Consider the following 21,709-nt stretch of genomic DNA (forward strand, 5'->3'; position numbering starts at 1 on the left):
TCTACCCGGCTAGATTTTCGTGTTACCTTAGGGGCAAGATGACGGAGCGACACAGTGGACTCTTGTCCATCAGGGCGACGAATGTGAGCATACTCTGGGTTTGCCTCAATCAATTCAACTTCTTCTACTGATGAATCTTGCTTTGAATTTCGGTTCATTTTCTTCAGCCAAACTGGTCCTGGGCTCATTAGCCAAGATGGTAGTGACTGTCCATTTGTTGAGGATCTCATGTGTAGGAACAATCGTTCATGAGGGGTGCAATTTGTTGTAGTACACAAAAGAGATCGAATAGAGTGAAGTGCATCAGGCAACACTTCCTCCCATCGATTTGAATCAAGTCCTCGTGATCTTAGAGCTAGTGTTATTGCTTTCCATATAATTCCATTATATCGCTCTACTTGACCATTCCCTCTCGGATTGTAAGGCGTTGATCTACTAGTTGCTATCCCTTTTGAGCCAAGAAAGCTCTTCAACTCAGTTGACATGAAGGATGTTCCTCTGTCTGTGTGAATATAGCTTGGAAGGCCAAACATTGATATTAATGAGACCAGGCAATTTATGACTGTTCTCGCAGTCATGTCTGGACAAGGAAATACAAAAGGGAATCTTGAGTACTCATCAACCATCACCAGTAGGTATTTATTTCTTGTTTTTGATTGTACGGGTCCTTTGAAGTCCATATTAATTCGTTCAAAAGGTTTTGTTGCCTTTATGAGATTTCCTTTTGTCTTCATATACTGTGGTTTTATTTCAGAGCAAATTGCACAATTGGAGCGAATTTTCCTTACATCATCTACAGTATAGGGGAGATTTTTCATTCTGAGCCAGTGGTAGAAACGAGTTACACCAGGGTGACAAAGTTCATCATGGTATTTTGCCAAAGCTGAGTTCAATGTTGAACAACCAGCTGTAATACATATACGAGAGAGTGCATCAGCTGGTGCATTTTCTTTTCCAGGTCTGTAGACTATGTTGAATTTGTATTCAGATAATTCTAGGCGCCACCTTTATGAGACCATGAGACAGCTCATGAAAGAGCTGCTATGAAGTACAATTGAATATAAAGCGTGAATTTCTCTTGTGTCACTCCAGCCATCTGTGTAATCCACTTGTCAGCTGATTGATTATGAATAATATCTATAGTCTAATTAATCCTATCTTCAGAGTAGATTATATATATAGTGATATCAAAGTAAAAGCAGTCGTTAGGTCGTGTCAGAGGCCCTGAAAACTCTGACACTAGACCTGAGCCAGCCAGGTTACTCGATATTATTATTATTATTATTATTATTATTGGGAATTCCTAAAGTATAAAGGAATTCCTTTTCCTTTCATATTTTCCTTAGAATGCAAAATTTCAAAAAGCCTTGTGTATGCATCGACGCGCAGTTGTCAGAAGAGTAAAATGTTCAGGTCTGCGGACAATAATAGATATTAGTGTCAAAAATATCGATTTCGAGTTTTCGATTGAATCGATTGAAAAGGAATATTCCTGCCAAATCTCATCGAATTCTATCAGCGCGTTTGGTTCTAAACGCGTTACATACAGACAGACAAGAACAAATCGAGTTGAAACATAGACCTCACTACGTTCGATCAATTAGAGCTACTTGTGTATATTTTCGGATGCAACATGTTGCTTTTAAGAAGATACAAAAGAGCATCTGTTGCTTATTCAAAACTTTTGGATGTTTTTGAACGGGTAGTATTGTTGTCTAGTGGCCCTCCGCGGATAGGGGAAGCTACAGGACCCGGACTGTATTTTATTAATTGTGATGTGGAACAGTGTGTGAAGGGACCAGTTGTCAGAAGAGTAAAATGTTCAGGTCTGCAGACAATAATAGATATTAGTGTCAAAAATATCGATTTCGAGTTTTCAATCGATTATCATGCAGTAACATTTCCTTTGTTGGTCAGAATCGATTGAAAAGTCGACTTTTTGGTCGATTATATGAACAGTCGATTTTGATTGATTGATTATATTGATTGATTGATTGAGTTGATTATATGAACACATGTAATGTTGCAGAGAAGGGACCAGTTGTCGTTATGGAGTTATAACATTGCCCTGTTTTTATGTTTGAATAGGCATAACTCAGTCATTTTTCAAGATATCAATCTGAATTTTTTTTTTAAATTCTTCATAGTCTCCTTTATTGAGGAAAAATGATACCTCAAATTCGATTTATTGAGACAACTGGTCCCTATTTGCTTTCCACATCACAATTTTCATTCATTATTTTTCATCATACTGAGCTGTGTGTTTTTGTTAGCTTATTGATTGTGGATATTGTGAATTCGAATTTGTGACTGACATGATGGAGGATGGCGCGACTCTACGCGGTGTGGTCGGAGGCCCATGCGCGGTTGGCGACTCGTGGCCTCCGGCGGTCTGGTAGAAGACCTGTTTGAGAGCCTCGAGCACGGTCACGCCGTCGGTGAAGACCCTGTAGGTGAGCAGAAACGTGTTGAGGAAATCGATCGACAGGAAGCGTAGGTCGGTCAGTCGGCCCAGCAGGCGCTCTGGCGTCGCGTACCGGATTTGCGGCACCTGCTCAATCAAATTACATTCATTTCCTCTTCAATTATGTCAAACATGTTTGAATAATAGTAACAAAAATACAGAGAAAAATCAATCAATCAATTTCACACACACACATAAGATACATCAATATGAAATAAAAATTAATTACATCAATAAAAAAAACATTACAGTATAAAATAAATAACATAAATATATATATATAATTAAATGTATATTGTTGTACATGAGTGCGTAATTGGTTGCCATGGCAAAATTGTAACGTGCTATAAATTTTCGGCTCTAAATTTATTGTCTAAATTCAATATTTTCTAAATTTGGCCTGGTGGTTTTGTGTTTTGTTTCGGTTTTGTATATGTTTGGACTTTTTACCATCAGAATGAACTTTATTCCGTGGTGAAAAGTGTAAATTTGAAGTATATTGTGCTCTCTATAACCTTAGTGTCCGGTTTCCCATTAGGGAACTTTGGACTATATACGGCGAGGTGGAACTACCCTTGGGTCTCCCCACTATTCAAAGCCATACGCTAATAATAATAATAATAATAATGAGTGCGTAATCTACATTAAACAGCTATTTCAATTCTAAAAGCATACAGGTGTGGCATCGTAATTTATTTTTCTTTTTTAATGGTTACTATTCAGTTATTTGATGACATAGCGTTGTGCTAGTAGTCACACTCGAAAGGCGTGGTTTTAAAGTTTTGTTACCGCTTAACAATTGATAAGAAAGCATAAAATGGTGAAAAAATACTTCAAATTGAAGAGAATTTAACCCTCTACAACCCAACGTTCAGTACTTATTTTTTCGATGCATTGTTGTTGAGTAATAAGCCCTGAAAGTTTAAAAGGTTGGAATAAGAACTGTCTTTTTAAAGATTTTACACATCTAAAAGTATATATCTCGAAAACTAAAGGAGATATCACAAAACTCCACTAAACAAAACTTGTAGGAAATTTATCTAGCTTCATTTTTTCAAGATACATGCACGTAAGCCAGAAATGGAAAAACACAACTTTTAAACCACCCTCATCCCTTAAGCACAAGGGGTGGGGATGAGGACTTTTGATTTATATTTAACTTCTAAGTAGTTATTGTGATATAAACGTTCCCTCCAAATTTTCCTGTCAATTGATCTATTGTTGTTTAACTGATGATTCTACACTCAACACTATAACGGCTGCAACAATCGTAGGGAGATGCGTAAAATGATGAAATGATACATTAAATTGAAGAGAATATGATGCTCTATGAGATCATGATTAGCACGGACTTTTTCAATCAATCGTTAACAAGTTATAAGTTGTAAGATGGAAAAATCGGAGCCGGAAGGGTTACTCTTCAAATTGAGAAACCTTCAAGAGCTCATATCTAGAAAACTATGAGAGATATGGAAAAATGTTACAGATGAAACTTGTAGGCTAATTTGTAAGCTTTAATTTTGTATCCGACAAAAATTTCCGAAAGACGCATATTGTTCGAGATATATGCAATGAACCAAAATATGGTACATTCAAACCACCCCCACCACCTTAGCACAGGGGGTAGGGGTGAGGACTTTTGATATGTTTACCTCACTATCCTTAAAAGAGCTACGAGGTGAGGTCAAAGATTGTGTTCTAAACTTTTCCCTCTATACTTTTTTTGAGCATTCGTTGCCTGGACTATATGAAACTATACATTTTCAAAGATGTTGGATGTTTTTGAATGGGTAGTATCATAGCCACCTCTAATAAAAGGCCCCGGCCTACGATATTGCAACGTCGCAGTGTAGGCCCAGATAATACATGATTGGTGGAAAAGATTAAAAAAAAAACCAGCTGATCTTTTTCACCAATCATGTATTAGATTCTAGGCCTACACTGCGACGTTACAATATCGTAGGCCGGGGCCTTGAATTAGAGGTGGCTATGGTAGTATTGTAGTCTAGTGGCCCTCCGCCGATAGGCAAAGCTACAGGACCCACACTGTACGTGTAGTGGTGGCACGAAAAGAAGATCAAAAAATCAATGTGGCAGTGGCACTGACCTTGCATGAGTTAAGAGTGCGACTGAAGCGGATGTCGATGTCGTCCTTGAACAGTTTGGGGTCGTTCTTCATCGACTGCGGCATTGTCACACTGGACGTATCTGACATCGAATTGTGCAACAGATCATTGAAATGCACGTTGTCCATGCACTGAAACCACACCAATCAAGCAAACTTTATTCCTTCATCAATACAGAGAAATACATACACTGCTAACGAACTTTAAAGATACTGATTAAACAGCATAATATGGGTACTCTCACCGTTTAGCCTCTTTATATTTATGATGTGATTATACAGGGTGTTTACTCACTCCCTACCAACACTCTAGGGCATTGTTCCTGGGTAAATACATATCTAAATATCATATTTAAATTGTCCGGAAGTCTTCAGTTACTCACACAGCGGCCATTTTGCTTTTTCACTTATTATTTTTTTCCGAGTAATGATTGAACATACGAAATTGAAACTTTGCAGAATAATTAATAACAACTAGACAAATCTACAAAATATTATTATAATTTTTTCAAATTTATAAAACAAAATGTCGGCCATTTAAAATTTTATTTCTTGAATAACTTAGAAACCGTTGGTTTTACAAAAATTACAAGAATACCTTTTTTAGTAAATTTGATTACCTCACGATTAGTACCTGATTTGTTTTGAGATTAGACTAAAATTGACATATGAGATATGGCAGCTTTAGTGGTTGGTGACCCATCTTTAGAGGGTTATGAAACGTTTTTAACTTTATTGTTTGAAATGACCTAAAATCGCTTACTATTAACATTCAATGAAAATAGACAGTGTTGCATCATTGAGGCGACTCTATCAGCATGCCTTGGTTTACACTGGACTGTTACAAACTATTAGTGGTCACCTATCACTAAAGCGGCCATATCACAATAATTTATATTGATTCAATCTTAAAAAGCTTAGGTACCAATCGATAGGTAATTAAATTTACTAAAAAATTTTATTCTTGTAATTTTTTTTAAACCAACGGTTTTTAAGTTATTTAAGAAACAAAATTTTTAATGGCCGCCATTTTGTTTCATGATTTTGAAAAATTATCATAATTTTTTGTAGCTTTGTCTAGGTGTTATAACTGATTGTGCAAAGTTTCAATTTCGTATGTACAACCATTTTCTAGAAAAAAACATAATAAGTGAAAAAAGCAAAATGGCCGCTGTGTGAGTAACTGCAGACTTGCGGACAATTTTAATATGATATTAAGTTATGTTTTTTACCCAGGAACAATGCCCTAGAGCAATGGTCGCTAAACTTATGAGCCTGTGAGTTAGAATAGCATTTATAAATCTTCTAGTGAGCTACCAAGCAATATTAGACTGAAGAAGTTATTGTACGCAAAATTTTCACACTTTTATTGCCTATAAAGATACATTTCTAGTGTTGGAATCTACTTATCTTATAGCAAAAAGTAAAAAAAAGTTGAAATGTACATTTCAATGAGAGCAGTGGAACTCTTTTTGGTCATCAAGTATTTTCTTGATGTTTAGAGTGTACGTTGTAGCCGCCATTCTGATGCAGTTGTCCAAATGTTCTCAAGTCAGTCTGTTCCTATATAGATTTTTTTGAATTTCATACTTGAAAAGATGCTTCACACAAGTAAGTAGAGCTGAACATAGCTTTGAACCTCAATACAACTTAAATAATATTTGGATATTTTTCTTTGGGGACTTGAGGCCAAATATTTCCAGTTGTAGAAAGTGATCTGTGAGACAGATAATTTTGAAAATCCACAAATTCCATTTCAACTGAAGCCTGATCTGCACCAAAATGTTTTACTACACAAACTGAAAAATTTTCTGCATAGATATTTACAAAAGAGAGTTGATGAATTCTACCATATTTGATATGCTTTTAAAATCTTGATATCGTTGATCAAACTGTTGTTCAAGTCTGAAAGAATTGTAACGTATTCTTGGTTATTGCTGCGGTGCTGTGGAGGATTTTTCTCGTCATTGATTTTCTTCAGACTGGGAGAGTGTTTATTATCAAACTGGACGACATTCTTTTGCTCGAGCATTTCTGTGAGCTACCAAAAACTACCCCACGAGCTACCGGTAGCTCGCGATCGACTGTTTGGCGACCACTGCCGTAGAGTATTGGTAGGGAGTGAGTAAACACCCTGTATGTTGAAAATCCGGCAGGCTCGCTTCGCTCGCCTGCATTCTTCATTTGAGCTTGCTTCCTCCAGTCAAATACAGAATTTTAGGCTCTATCCAGCTAAATAAAACCACCGATTTTGGCGGATCTTTGGCGTTATTTCTGAATTCCTCCAATACCAACATTTTTGAACCACAGCTGAGCCATTGTAACAAATTAAAAAAAAACCGCTGGGGCACGCTAAGTGAACGCTGTAAAACCGTTTATCTTGGGCGTATCTTTGGCATAATTTTCAAGTCCTCTTAAGAAAAAACTTCTAGATTCTAGCTGAGCTTCTGTACCAAATTCGAACTTTTTATCTCAATAAGTTTTTGTAAAATCTGAGAAAACACAAAAAAACGCTGAGGACCGCCAGGAAAACGCAGTAAAACAGCCATCTCGGGCGTATCTTTGACGTTATCCTGAAGTCCTCCCAAGACAAAATTTCTAGATCCTGTACGTAGCGAAATACTATGAGTATCCAGCTACATCTTCTACGCTGAAGATGTGGCTAAATACTAGGAGTATCTAGCTACTCCTTGTATGCTGAAGGTGTGGCTCAGTGCCACAAAAAGCGTCCAACAAAACCATGATTACTGCTGTAAATTTAATATTAACAGTTCAAGTAGGATGAAGACAAAAGAAGAAATTAATATCAACTGAAATAATCGATTATATTTTACTCGTCAAGAAAATTTATTTTCTAATGATTGAATAATAAATTTTAATTACAGAGATCAACTATTTTTCATTTGTTTATTTATTTACAAATTGTCAAAACATTTATAATTTATCATTTATCATTAATTTATACATTGATAGATAGGTACAATATGGAAGTCAATATTAATGGATAACATAAATGGATTTGAGTGAAATTTTCCATATTTTTTTGCAATTGTGAAGGAAGATTTTTGTTTGGATTTGTATTTAGAAATTGATCAATCTTATAAATTCAAAATTATAGTATATACATTTTTTTGACTCAAAATTGTGTGAGAATTAATTTATCATTTCAGTTACGTAAGTAACATAACCTTTAGACTGTGTATTCCAAATTAGGGCTTGAAGCAGTTTTGGGCAAATACCTGTTGTGTATTGTATTTTACCTGAATTTTATTTGCATATGAATAAATTAATAAAAAAAGATTTGGAGTAACGTTGTGGAGGTGAGGAAGGATAGCGCTATCTGCTTTGTTGAATGATGATAAGGATAGCAACACCATTTGTAGCCAAATACTGACACTATAACGAGGTCCTCACTAAAGCAGCAGAAATTGTAACCAGAGAGAAAAGATAGCACAAGAAGATATCCCAAGGTATGGGTCGTTCATGTACCAAATTTTATTCATTTAATAATACGCAAAATACAATTTATAAAAATAATTAGAGAAGAACCAACAGGCCCCACCCAAAACTGTTACTTCCACGAATTTTTATTCATATACTAGTCCAAATAGTAGGTCCAATTTAGTAGGTGAATGTAAGTCAAATTTTTTGTGAAAAAAAATGTTGGATTTATATTTTTCAAAAGCCAAATTGAATAACGAAATTACACTCACTAATCACTTTAAATTAATACAAATCCAAATTCTATTCTATTCTATTCATTATAAGGAAAAATTATTATTATTATTTAAACTATTTTATTCATTAAGTAGAAAGACGCATTGGAAGTGCGAATAAGCTTTCTGAAAGAATGGACTTTTTCGTGCCAGTTTAAGGCTTTAAGGTTTTTAAAGCAAAAAACTCGCAAAAGCGAAAACCGCCATCGATATCTCAACCCGTATCAGTTTTTTATGTTAAAGTTGTAAATCCTATTATATTGAACGAGCGATTTCTGTATGTCTGTTTATATTTTTATATCTGGTTATTTATGTTCAACGGATCTCGAAAACGGCTCTAACGATTTTCACGAAATTTGGAACATATTAGGTTTATGATATAAAAATTCAATTGCACTAGTCTCATCGCTGGGAAAACTCGCTGAAGGACATTAAAAAGATAATTAATTCATCCTTGGAAGAACAGATGATAATTTCGTCGTCTGTCGATAACAGAAGATGCCTGTATGGGAGATCAACTGTGTAATCATTCAATCAGCTTACCGTCTCGCGAGAAATATTATCTAGAAATTTTAATAGACTCTATCAAAATAATCTGATTTGTTGACATGACATGGTTTATCACTCTAAATTAGAGTATATTATACCTAATATTCAAAGTTAATCATTATTTTACAGTTTTAAGTGATTGGTGAGTGTTATTTTGTTATTCAATTTGGTTCGTAAACAATCTAAATTAGAACTTTTCTGTTTTTAAATATGTTGACTGAAAATTGGACCTGAATTGAAGTGTATGAAACATAGACAACTTTTTGGACCATTTATAGTGTACAAATTAAAATTCGGGGAAGAAACAGTTTTGGGCTGTGCCTGTTTGTCCTTCCCCAATCATTTTGAAGAATTGTTTTCTGTTTATCAATAATTAAATAACGAGCGAAGCTCGGTGCCCCGATATGATATAAAAACATCTAAACATATAAAGATATCTAAACATCTACACATCTAAACATATTTAATAATAGCTCGTTTAATAGTATAGGATTCATCTATAATTTTGCTGTATTGTAAGATTTTGTATATAAGTGTATGAGCCAGAATATATTGTAATCTACATAAAAAAGTACTCAATAAATCAATCTCTACCTGGCTGATATCGCTAATCCAGGCAGCTTTCTCCTGCATGGTAGGCGCCATGAGGTGGACACACATCTGCGCCTGCGCGGACGCGCCGCCCTTGTTCACATCCACTATGACCTTGAAGTCGCGGCCACCCTTCCCCCCACCACCACCGCCACCACCAGCACCAGCGCCCTCACTCATCCCACTCGAGTGACTCGACATTGAGCACATTGATGCCTCTGCAACACAATTTTCATACAATAATCATACAACAAACAATTGAGCAGTGTTTGTAGGGGTTCGCGACTAGGTGCGACCCCGACTACTTGACACCCCGACTTCTTGTTCCCCTATAAAACCGGTTTTTAGGGGACAAGTAGGCGTGAGTCATACCCGTCTAGTTGTCTCCTTTCTGAGGAGGTGACAACTAGTCGGGGGGGGGCACCCTGACGCGAGGGTGCGAGGTGTCAAGTAGTGGTTTACGGTCATGACTAGTTGGCACCTTTGGTACAGTAGGTGTCAAGTAGTCGGGGGGACAACTTGACGGCAATGGTATATTTTCATAGACGAAATAGTCGCCTATGACCAAGTGTCAAGTAGTCGGGGTGACAACTAGACGGCTACCCGTTTGTAGAATTATACAGAGTTGGTGTAAATTATGAAACTAAAGTCTGTGATATATTAATTAGAGACACACTACCTAAAGATACACACTGGGGTGTTTCACACCCCAGGGATTTTTCTTCTGTTCTGCAGTTGACGATAACAAACAGATGACAATTTTTTTCCAGTCTAAATTAGGTTTGTAGCATTGTCAACTGCTCTCCACCACTCTCAGTCAATAAAAGCATTCTACAAGGTCACCAGCTCATCTTGTTCTTCGTTTGGGGTGTCTAACACCCCAGATGTCTTTTACGTAGGACGTTTATCAAATAATTTTATTACAGTTTCACTTGAATTGACCACTACGAATGTGGTATGGGATGATGAATCAGAGTGGAATATTTGTATGATTCTTTACAACTAGAGGCTTCAAAACAATAAAATGAAGAGACGTGAGTTTTTGATGAAGCTGTCATTGGCAATGATCAAGCCATTCCTTCAAACCAGATTGGGAGCTCCAACACTTGGGTGGAACATACTTACTTCTAAAATTAGTATAAATATATTGACAAACAATGCTCTACTTTCGATTTCTGTATGCACTTGGAACAAAAATGATTAAGAAATTATGAATTATGGGCTAAGTACTTTTTTCTCTATATTTTTCAAAGAAACATGTGAAATTAAATTGGGGTGTTCAACACCCCAGTGTGTCTACTCTGTTAGCATGAAGTAAGTGTGTCTCTGTAGGGTTAACATGAAGAGGAGAAACCCAATTCTCCTTCCACAGTTTGTAGAATAGACAGAGACGGTCATACTGCGCACATTTGGATGCGCCGTATCTTTTTGCTTTACGATCTTGTGATGAACACATCACACTAACATACCTGTTGCCAGTAAACAATTTTTGGAACAATACCAGTCAATAGCTGGAGGGGAGTGTTGACGCGACGCTTTAGAATGCTGCTAGGTAGTAGAGTAGTTAGTGGAGATAGAACATCGGACCTCTCCGTCTTTGAGAAAGAGCCGTGTTAAAAGTAATATCTTAAGGTGCGTACAAATTTACGCGCCGCGAACATGAGAAATTCACTTTTAATCAGCTGATGCCAAGCTTTTTATATCTGTATCTTACCGTTTCTGTAAAAATACAGATATAGTCAGCTGATTAAAAGTGAATTGCTCATGTTCGCGGCGCACATATCTGTAGGCACCTTCACAGACTTTAGCTTGATATTTCTGTTACAATAAATTAAATTTGTTTCAAATTATTATGAATTTTTGATTGATAAGTAGTGTACATGGCCGTTTCAAGGAAACGAGTTGAATGGATTGAATCCAAGGTCATGGCGTTTAAAGGAAAGTGGCCAGTTAGATTCAAGATAGTGCTTGAGAACCAAATTTTGGAACAAGTTAAATGCTTCAATTACTTGGGATGCCGTATCTCATTTGACAGAGAAGATGATGTAAGTGAGAAATTTACAAAATTCAGTGCTGTGTGTGGTGCAATATGTAGAACAATAGGGAAGAAAACAAGACAAGCCACTCAGATGAAGTTCTACAGACTAATGGCTGTACCAATAATAGCTTATGGAAGCGAAGCCTGGTTGTCAATGAAAAAACTGAGTCCCGTATTCAAGCAGCCGAAATGAGGTTCCTTCGAGCAGTCAAAGGTTACACTAGGTTGGATTGCATAAGAAACGACGTAATAGGAACCGAACTGAATGTAGAGTATTTTTGAAGAAAAGTAGAGAGGACTGGTCTAGCCATCTACTTCGTATGCCAGCAAATAGACTTCCAATTCAAGTTTGGCAGAAGGTCATCACAAATTATAGAAGCTACACCACTGTTTGCCACAAAAATAGGCACGCTACTATTATTTTTTATTTTTTTGCAATTAGCCTATGAAATTTGTTCAATAATTTATGCGCATCCTGTATTATTTTCTAACTCATGTTTTGATCGCCAGATTGACTGAGTCCCTAAATTTAGGATGTGTTGAAAAGTTAAAATTGATTGATGAAAGCAATCAAAAGTAATCGTCGAACAAACAAACTCACAAACGGATGCTGACTCGAGACTCATCAGTAAGAACTCTCTTGGCAAATGAAATACAGAGTGCGGCATCATAATTTCCTTTTTCAAAACTTGATAAAACACATTGTAAGAATCAGAAAAGTTTTATTCCATTCTCAGAATGAAAGTTTGTATTCAACGTTTTGTTTCATGCAGTTTTGAAGACCAAGTGCCGGTTCCACAAAAGCTGGTTAGATTTTAACCATGATTAATTCCACGAGAACCAATCACAGAAGCCGTCTTATAAAAAACGCCTTTTCTGATTGGTTCTCGTGGAATTAATCACGGTTGAAATTTAACCAGCTTTTGTGCAACCGGGCCTGAATCATGAAGTATTTTTAGTATCTCAGGCATAATTTTGGCTGATTCTTTCTGTATATTGTTATTTGAACCTTAGAAGGTCTTCGGACGGTTCCCACAGACATATAGGATTCCAAAAGCCTCACAGAAAAAAACTCACACGGGGAAAAATCAGGAGATCGAGCCGGCCATTGAAAATCGCCTTTGTTTGAGATAAGGCATTCTGGGAAGAGTTACTTCAAATTATATATTTTTTATATTATATCCATCTTGTAGGCTATAGGTAAAAATGAAGGTTATCGTGAAGAATTCTCCTCACAAGGGCAAGTCCAAGGAAAGTCCGTGGGAAGTCCAAGGGCAGACGCTTATTTGCGTGCAGATCGCCTTGGAGGTCAACAAAATTGAAGCTTTCACTGTCTCAATGTTTTCACGTGATCCAATGGGCCGTGTAACTTTGGATTTTCGTTATGTTGTACTACCTGTTTTTCTAAATGTATTAATCCACAACACAATCGATTTCCGGACTAGAACACGGGGAAATTGAACAGATTCCGAGATGCGCGCTGTGCTAAAACCACTGAGGAGCCACTCGAAAAGTAGGCCTCAACGGCGAACGCATGCTCCTCGCTGATCCAACGCACAATGGCGACTGAACAGCAAAATAATAAAACTTTGAAACACCCACTACTAGCATTCCGCTATGTCATCAACTAACTAAACATTCCATTAAAAATCTGGTGTGGCGCACTCACACAACTTTCCTTGCCGTTATGAAAATTGATCACCTGACGCTAGTGTTCACGCGCATCTCAAGTCTACTATTCAAAGATCTGAGCCATCTGGTGACAGGACAATAGAGAACTTTTCTGATCAGTGCGCTCACTTCCCCTACTTGTGCTCTATCACATACCTTTCCCAATCCTTTCCAGAAATTCCAAGGATCAAAAGCCTTCCTATGACATGGATAGCCATGGTTGGAAGAACTTTTGATACTCTACCCTTCTTCACCACATAACATGTATAATTTGCCTTCTAATATTGTAATGTGTTCGCATTGGACGTACATTTTAACAAAATCTCCTTAATTCAAAAACACTTAATTAAAGCAGCACTTGGTCGACCCAGACGTTACCCTACAAATCTCCTTTTTACAGAATTCCCAGTTTTAACAGTTAGGCAACTATTTGTGAAAAACATAATATTATACATAATTAAAAACAGAAATCTATTTACACCTCAAGCTCGAACCTACAATTTTCGAATGCAAGATAATTATCAGATTAACAGAACTGACATGACTGTATGCCGAAGACAATTTCCTTACATCTGCAATAGACTCATCAACCTAATACCAGAAAACTTAATAGCAAATAGAACAACAAAAGCAAATCCTAAAAAAATAGCAGAGTGGATAAAATCAATAAACACTTCTCAATCCTTACAAACATAATATAATATTAAATATCACCATCATCTCATTTCACTAACTACAGTTCATCAATAATTGTATCAATTCTCAATTATATTCCAGATATATTCCTTCCAACACAATATATATCAACATTGACTTATAACAGCAACCAATCATAAAATTTAATAAAGCAGTAACTTACTCCATTTGTATTACACTTCAACTTTTCTCATGTTATCAGTATTCTGTACATTTTTATTGTCATACATATTTGTATTAATTTTTCTTCTCTTTCACTTGTGTATTGTACTTTTTATGATTTTTTTGGTACTCGCTGCCAGCACTCAAACCCTTGGTTTTGCAGGCAGCGCCTATTATGTTATTTTGTGTAACAAAGTTTTTATTTATATGAATACTTTGATTGTCTATCTTGCTTAACTTTGTTTTGACATTTATCATTGTTTTATCATTGTTTATCATATTTATGTTATTTATTTTATACTGTAATGTTTTTTTATTGATGTAATTAATTTTTATTTCATATTGATGTATCTTATGTGTGTGGTGTGTGTGTGTGTGTGTGTGTGTGTGTGTGTGTGTGTGTGTGTGTGTGTGTGTGTGTGTGTGTGTGTGTGTGTGTGTGTGTGAATAAATGAATTGAATTGAATAACGCTGGAGACACACGAGGTCTGCTATCTCTTCATAGTTTTTTTCAATTGAATATTACTGTTACTAGTAATAGGACTAACGATCAGTTTATTTCTATCCTAAATTAATAATTCAAGTTATTTTACAAGAATAGCTTCTCCTTGTTTTAAATTATCTCATTTATAATAACTGCACTAAATAGATATGATAATTTTGTCCTATGGTAATAGAACAGGGAAAGTGAAAAGGAAATTATGTTGCCGCACTCTGTATGATAGATTAAGTGTGATAGTTATTGTTAATTTATTAATTATTTATAATGTTATAATTTATAAAGTATAATTATTACCACCGTCGTCATCATTGCAAGCAGGAGAGGGCTCCGAGGGGTCCTCGATGAGCATGGCATCAGCCAGAGAGATTTTGCCCACATCTTGCGCCAAGTGCAGTCGTCCAGCTGACGTTCTGCAATCACAAACCAACAGCTTATTAATTATTGATTAATTACAATCAACTTCATTCCATCAGTCATCAACAAACTGTTCAGTCCGGGTCCTGTAGCTTTGCCTATCGGCGGAGGGCCACTAGACTACAATACTTCCCTTTCAAAAACATCGAACCTTTTTGAATATGTATCTATCTTTCCATAAGCAACAGATGCTCTTTTGTATCTTCTCAAAAGCAACGTGTTGCATTCGAAAAGATTCACGAGGAGCTTTAATGCATCTTTCCATAAGAAATATATTCTCTTTTGTATCGTCTCAAAAACAACGTGTTGTCTTCGAAAAGATACACAAGGACCTTGAATGTATCTCTCCATAAGAAATAGATGCTCTTTTGTATCTTCTCAAAAGCAAAGTGTTGCATCCGAAAAGATACACAAGGAACTTTAATGTATCTTTCCATAAGAAATAGATGCTCTTTTGTATCTTCTCATAAGTAACGTGTTGCATCCGAAAAGATACACAAGGACCTTAAATGTATCTTTCCATAAGAAATATATGCTCTTTTGTATCTTCTCAAAAGCACCGTATTGCATCCGAAAAGATACACAAGGACCTTTAATGTATCTTTCCATAAGAAAAATATACGCTCTTTTGTATCTTCTCAAAAGCAACGTGTTGCATCCGAAAATATTATGCACAAGCTTTTTGGAGCTACGTCCTTTTAAAGGGCAGGTCACACCGAGCTCGCGTCCGCGGCGGTAGCGAAGTCAAAAAACTCGCCTTCCATATTATTAAGTTGTGCAGGTCACACCGAGCTCGCTACCGCGGAGGTAGTACCTCGGCGGTAGTTTCATTCGCGAGCCAGGCGAACTTTTGAAACGTCTCCTAGTGGGAGTACCGCTAGCGGTAGTGAGCTCGGTCTGACATGGCCAATCTAATAACATGGAAAGCGAACTCCAGAACTTCGCCATCGGTAGCGCTCTGGTTGCCGGCCTTCCTCCACTTCTAGAGAACCAGCCTCATCAAAACAAGAACAAAACCAAACTACCGCTGGCGGACGTTTTTTGGTGTGAACTGCTTCCAGAAAAACTACCTCCGCGGGAGCGAGCTCGCTACCGCTAGCAGACGTTGGTGTGACGACCGCTTAGCACAACACAGCCTATCAGCTGACATGCTCTTTCCATTGTTGTTGATACGTTGCAGCTCTCCCATTCATGGAGAATCTCTGTGTGTGGGGAGCTTCCTCCATCTAGGGATCAAGGGTCTCTGGAACCTGATGTTTTTGCAAAGCCGTGATTACTACCCCGCGAACCACACCTTGCCTACATGCCGTTTCAAAGTCACGGAGGCAAAGCTACGGGGCGCGTAATGTACAACATGAGCTGTAAGAAATATGGCTCAAGGGAAGTGGATAACTGAATAAGTACAAATAACGAGATAGAAAGAAAAATAAAAATCTCAGTACCCTTTATGAATTATTTAATCACAACATGTTTCCACATTGATGCCATTTTCAAGTGATATCATTTTTCTTTCTATTTTTATTACAAGTAGCCCTATACAGAAAAGAGACAAATAACGAGCTTTGGAGATCTTCATTGGTTGTCAATTATCAGGTCTTCCTTGGTTACCGTTCTGAGCTGAGAAGTATACATGATTTTGAAATTTAAATTAATTCATAGCACTGACATGTTTTACATTATAATATTTTTTATTTTTTTGTATTTTGTATGTAGCAATGGTGAAGGTGATATTCTCGAGCTCAAAATTCAAGTGTTTTTATTCTTTATTTTGTGAATTTTATAGTTTGTTTCATGTTTTTACGAAAGTTTTATTATCAATCTATCCAAATTTAAAATGGTTTGTTTTATTCTAATTTATATTTCCAGATTAATTTTAGTGTAGAAATTGAAATGGACACATAATCTATGCATAATGTTTGAGCAATTTGAATCTAAATTAAGAAAATTGAAGAAGTTTTGGGCAATAGCCTGTTTTTTCTTCTCCGATCATTGTATTGTTTGTGCTAACCTAATAAATAGATATTTTATATTGTAAAAAATATAATACTAGTTTGAAGCTTGCAGGATCAGGTTTTTCTATTTGTATTACTCTTAAGTCTATTGAATTGATTTTTGTTATAACTTTTGCATAAAAAGTTATACATTTTTTGAATTGAGAATTTGTGTAAATGGGATCATGAACTCTATCTACATAACCTCTGGAATTTTTAAGGTAGGAAGTAGCTTGTTTAGGGCGAATTCCTGTTATTTTTACCTAAATTGTATATATTATCTATGAATAAGAAATGACTTTTGTATGAATTTTCTGAATGACATTAACATTAATTTGTATTTCAGTATGCTTATTTGTAGCTCCAACTTTCTTGTTGAAGTATAGTATTGTTTTGAGAGCCATAAAGTGGAGTTAAATTTACGTGGTTTTGTCCTTGTGATGGGTAGATTTTTATTATTTAATAATTAATTCTTTTATCAATCTACTATTATTTTTATGAATGTCCCATCAATATTATTATTTGATAATATAATTTTACTATTCATATATTAAAGCACAAATAACAATTCAAAGGCAGTGTTGTGACTTTTCTTTTTCTACCACCTTCTTCAGTAGATGACTGTGATTTGAGTCATTTCGCTAAATCTGATTAAAATAAATGAATTGTTGAATCTTACTGATAAGGATCAAATTATAATTTAATAGTTATATACCTTTCAATGATCTAATAATAAATTGTTGTGATTGAGATTAAATAGTCTTGTAGTTCATTGTAGGCTACTGTATTTCTTCATAGCCTACAAACAATTACAGAAAACGATGTAGAGTTAGAAAAGGAAAGAGCTATCTGCTTTGTCTAAGGCCCTTTGCACACTGGGCCACCATGGAAGCGCTTCCACGGAAGCACCACCATGTGATAGCATTGTATCTTATCTGTCACTGCACGCTAGAGCCACCAGCCAAGTTTCCAGGAATGTGGTGGCTCGAGCCGCCGATTTTGTGTCGCCACCAGACTGTCGCGCCATCACGTCATACCATTGAGTATTATCTGTCATTGCACACTAGAGCCACCAGCTACCAGCCACCAGAAAATCATCTCCAGTTCAGTTTCAATTCGAATCTAGTTCAGTTCGGTATAGTTGTCTGTTGAAGTCGTCGTAATGAATAGCGAACAATTTGATACAGAAAGGTTCATTCTTGAAGTTGAAAGCAGCCCAGCTATATGGAATATGTCTTCAAAATTATATGCAGACCGGGATGTAAAGAAAATTTCTTGGAGGGAGCTGGTAAATCTACAAAATGAATTTGGTAAGTTATATAACCACTTTTCTTGAGTATTATTCATTATATTATTCAACATAATGCCAATAGTCCTGCTTCTTCCACGTCCATTCTTCAATTGATCATGAGTTAACTAGTGAACTGGAGTGATGAGTTAAGTGGTGGCTGCTTGGTGGTGGCTATAGTATGCAATGCTATCAAATTTTAATGGTGGCGCTTCCATGGTGGCCCAGTGTGCAAAGGGCCTAATGACAGACATGAATAAAAACAATTTTTTCATAATGTTTACCATGTGAGCGCAAAAAGTTCTGGATTCTGTAGCAAATAAATTTATAAAATTTCAAGGATAGACTTTTTTATTTTGATACCTTTATGATATACAAATCGAAAAACTTTGAAAAATATAACGAGTAGAAAGTTTATTTTTAGCATTTGCACAGCCTTAAAGAGTAATTATTAGTAAAAGGTAAGTAAGTTATTAGTTTTTTCTGTGCCGTAATTTTGCGAACAAAATCTGTTATCTGTACCTTCCAAAGATTCTTGACTGACCTTGTTGCAATGATGAGGTGATTGGAAAAGAGAAAGCATTGACGAACTACCTCTTTCTCTGATTTGAGGCTACTTAGGCGACTACGTTTCATACAGCAATTTAATTGTATTTCGAAAACAGATATTTCCAATATATTTCAAAGTAGTAGTGATATACCTCTAATATGAGTGATATACACTCACTAAGCGAGTAGTAATTCAGTATAGTCAGTCCATGACCGGCAGTCGCCAGACAGACTTCTTCAAAGTTTAAAACAATTAAAACACAAATAACTTGATATGGCTGCAGATAGATCGTTTCATGTGGCTCTGTAGATGGACTGCAAATCTAAATTATGGAACAGCCTCAAACTGTTCCACAAGTCCACTGGTTTCATCATCTCTCAGTAAGTAGGCTACAGAGGGTAGTTGATGAGTTCCTCACGTACCAGCCTACAAAACTTCCCATACTCCAGCTCACGAACACAAAGCAGTCTGTTGAAACATTTTAGTGTCCGTGAGGGGTAGCATCATAGCCACCTCTAATACAAGGCCCCCGGCCTACGATATTGCAACGTCGCAGCGTAGGCCTAGAATCTAATGATACATGATTGGTGAAAAAGATCAGCTGGTTTTTTTTTCAACTTTTTCACCAATCATGTATTAGATTCTAGGCCTACACTGCGTTGTTGCAATATCGTGAGCCGGAGCCTTGTAGTAGAGGTGGCTATGATAACATTCATGTGCTTCCGAAAGTCTCGAGTAGGGTAGGTCAATGTTGCACAGTCTCCTGGTATTGTGGTGGTGCAGCTGGCCCCTCTCCTGGTAGGCATGAGCCTCACTCCTTGGGAGCTATACATGTACTGACTGTACACTGTCAATATTTTCGGACGTTTGAAAATTCGCCGGCAGTGCTCCAGGTAATGCGATGACGTGATGACACGAAGAACTTTCTTCTGTAGAAGGAGAATCCTTTCACAGCTAGCCGCATGGCCCCATAGTACTATTACATAGCTTATATGACTATGGAACAGCCCATGGTGGGCTGAAATTAAGTAGTTGGCAGGCACATGTCGCTTCAGTTTCCGCTTAAGGCTGTGCAAAGGCTGAAAATAAACTTTTTACACGTGATATTTTTGCAAGTTTTTGATTTGTATATCACCAAGCTATTAAAATGAAAAAGTTTTCTCAAGAAAACATTTTTTCTGATCATTACTTTTTGAGATATGAGCGCCAGGAGTTTAAATTTTTGAGACAGAACATTTCAAATTCGACAAGAGATAAATCCATGAGATTTAGAGGATAGATTCTTCATGGTATTGTTGATCTAGTAAGACATTTTTTTTCTGAAAATATAAATTTTAAGATATTTATTCAATTTATTAAAAATAACTTTTAGTTCAGTTATTTTTGGTAAATTGAATATCTTTTCCAAAAATTGATATTTTCAGAAAATTTATGTTTTACTATATCAACAATACCATGAAGAAGAATCCATCCTCTAAATCTCATGGATTTATACCGTGCCGAATTTGAAATGTTCTGTCCCAAATATTCAAACTTCAGTCGCTCATATCTCAAAAAGTAAGAATCGGAAAAAAATGTTTTCCTGAGAAAACTTTTTTATTTTGATACCTTGATGATATACAAATCGAAAAACTTTGAAAAATATAACGAGTAGAAAGTTTATTTTTAGCATTTGCACAGCCTTAAAAAGTAATTATTAGTAAAAGGTAAGTAAGTTATTAGTTTTTTCTGTGCCGTAATTTTGCGAACAAAATCTGTTATCTGTACCTTCCAAAGATTCTTGACTGACCTTGTTGCAATGATGAGGTGATTGGAAAAGAGAAAGCATTGACGAACTACCTCTTTCTCTGATTTGAGGCTACTTAGGCGACTACGTTTCTTTTCGGTCGAAAATTGTATTAAAGTACCTGAAAATAATATTTAAAACACAATATTACTACAAAGAAAAATAATATTGACAAAATTACAGTAAAATTAATGACATGAGATAGAGTGAACTTCAAGTTCTCAAGCAAACAGCAAACAAGCTTTATTGTCTTTTTTCTTTAGGGCCTCTTTTAATATAAATACAAATATAAATCTCAGTACCCTTTTAAATTATTTTTTCACAACATGTTTCGAACATTAATTCTGTTTTAAAGGTTAAATGTCTAAAACATGTTGCGACAAAATAATTTAAAAGGGTACTTAGATTTATATTTTTATTTATAAAGCAAACAAGCTCTATGCTATAGGCTTAACACTGTTATGTTGTACAAGTTTATTAGGCATTTTAAAACCTATTGGTAATTAGAATAGCTTATAGGTATTGTTACTTGTTAGAGATTATAACAAAATTACATTACTTCACAAGTTACCAAATTACCGGTAACTCAAGTTTATTCTTATTTTGTTATGAAATAAATACTGTAGGCCTTCCTGTACATAGGTAATTGTTCAGTTGTACCATTTTTAAGCAAAATGGTAGTAGGAAAGGTGAAATACAAATTGATTAATGTTTTCAAATACCGGTACCTTATAGCCTAGGCTACTTTATTAAGAACGGCTTCCACTGAATGAAGACTTTGAATCTGAACCCAGTTAGTATGGTACCTACCATACCATACTGTGTAGGCTAATAAGGAATTGATTGTCCAAATAAGTTTCATCTTTCATAACTCTTAATAATTGGATAGAAAGGGATGATAAAATTATTATCAACAAATAGATTTGTATCCTAGCCTATTTGTAAAACTATAGGTGTAGTAAATAACCATCCAAGCAAGGATAGGCTACGGTTTATAAGTTAGTCCTATAATATTTCTTAATAAGGTAGAAATATTGTGAAACAATCATGCTAATAGTTCATTAAATAGAATAGTAATAGAACAAATAAATTGGATGCACGGCATTATTATAATACAGAATACAATATTATAGGGTTCAGCTGAAGCCAAATCTATGTTTCGGCTA

The 21,709-nt window shown here is 35.9% G+C and overlaps 1 protein-coding gene across 1 annotated transcript in view; it reads right to left on the reverse strand.

The window, feature by feature from the left end:
• Positions 1-21,709, reverse strand: part of LOC111054087 (ras-specific guanine nucleotide-releasing factor 2-like) — a 432,594-nt gene that overhangs the window by 68,315 nt on the left and 342,570 nt on the right. The window contains exons 13-17 of the mRNA XM_039435485.1: positions 20,547-20,664; positions 14,809-14,924; positions 9,449-9,663; positions 4,572-4,721; positions 2,316-2,551 (exon numbers count right to left, since the gene is read on the reverse strand). Coding sequence (XP_039291419.1) covers positions 2,316-2,551; positions 4,572-4,721; positions 9,449-9,663; positions 14,809-14,924; positions 20,547-20,664 — 835 coding nt within the window. The remainder of the gene's footprint in view (positions 1-2,315; positions 2,552-4,571; positions 4,722-9,448; positions 9,664-14,808; positions 14,925-20,546; positions 20,665-21,709) is intronic.

This window comes from Nilaparvata lugens, chromosome 9 (assembly GCF_014356525.2).
Source record: "Nilaparvata lugens isolate BPH chromosome 9, ASM1435652v1, whole genome shotgun sequence".
Taxonomy (NCBI): domain Eukaryota; kingdom Metazoa; phylum Arthropoda; class Insecta; order Hemiptera; family Delphacidae; genus Nilaparvata; species Nilaparvata lugens.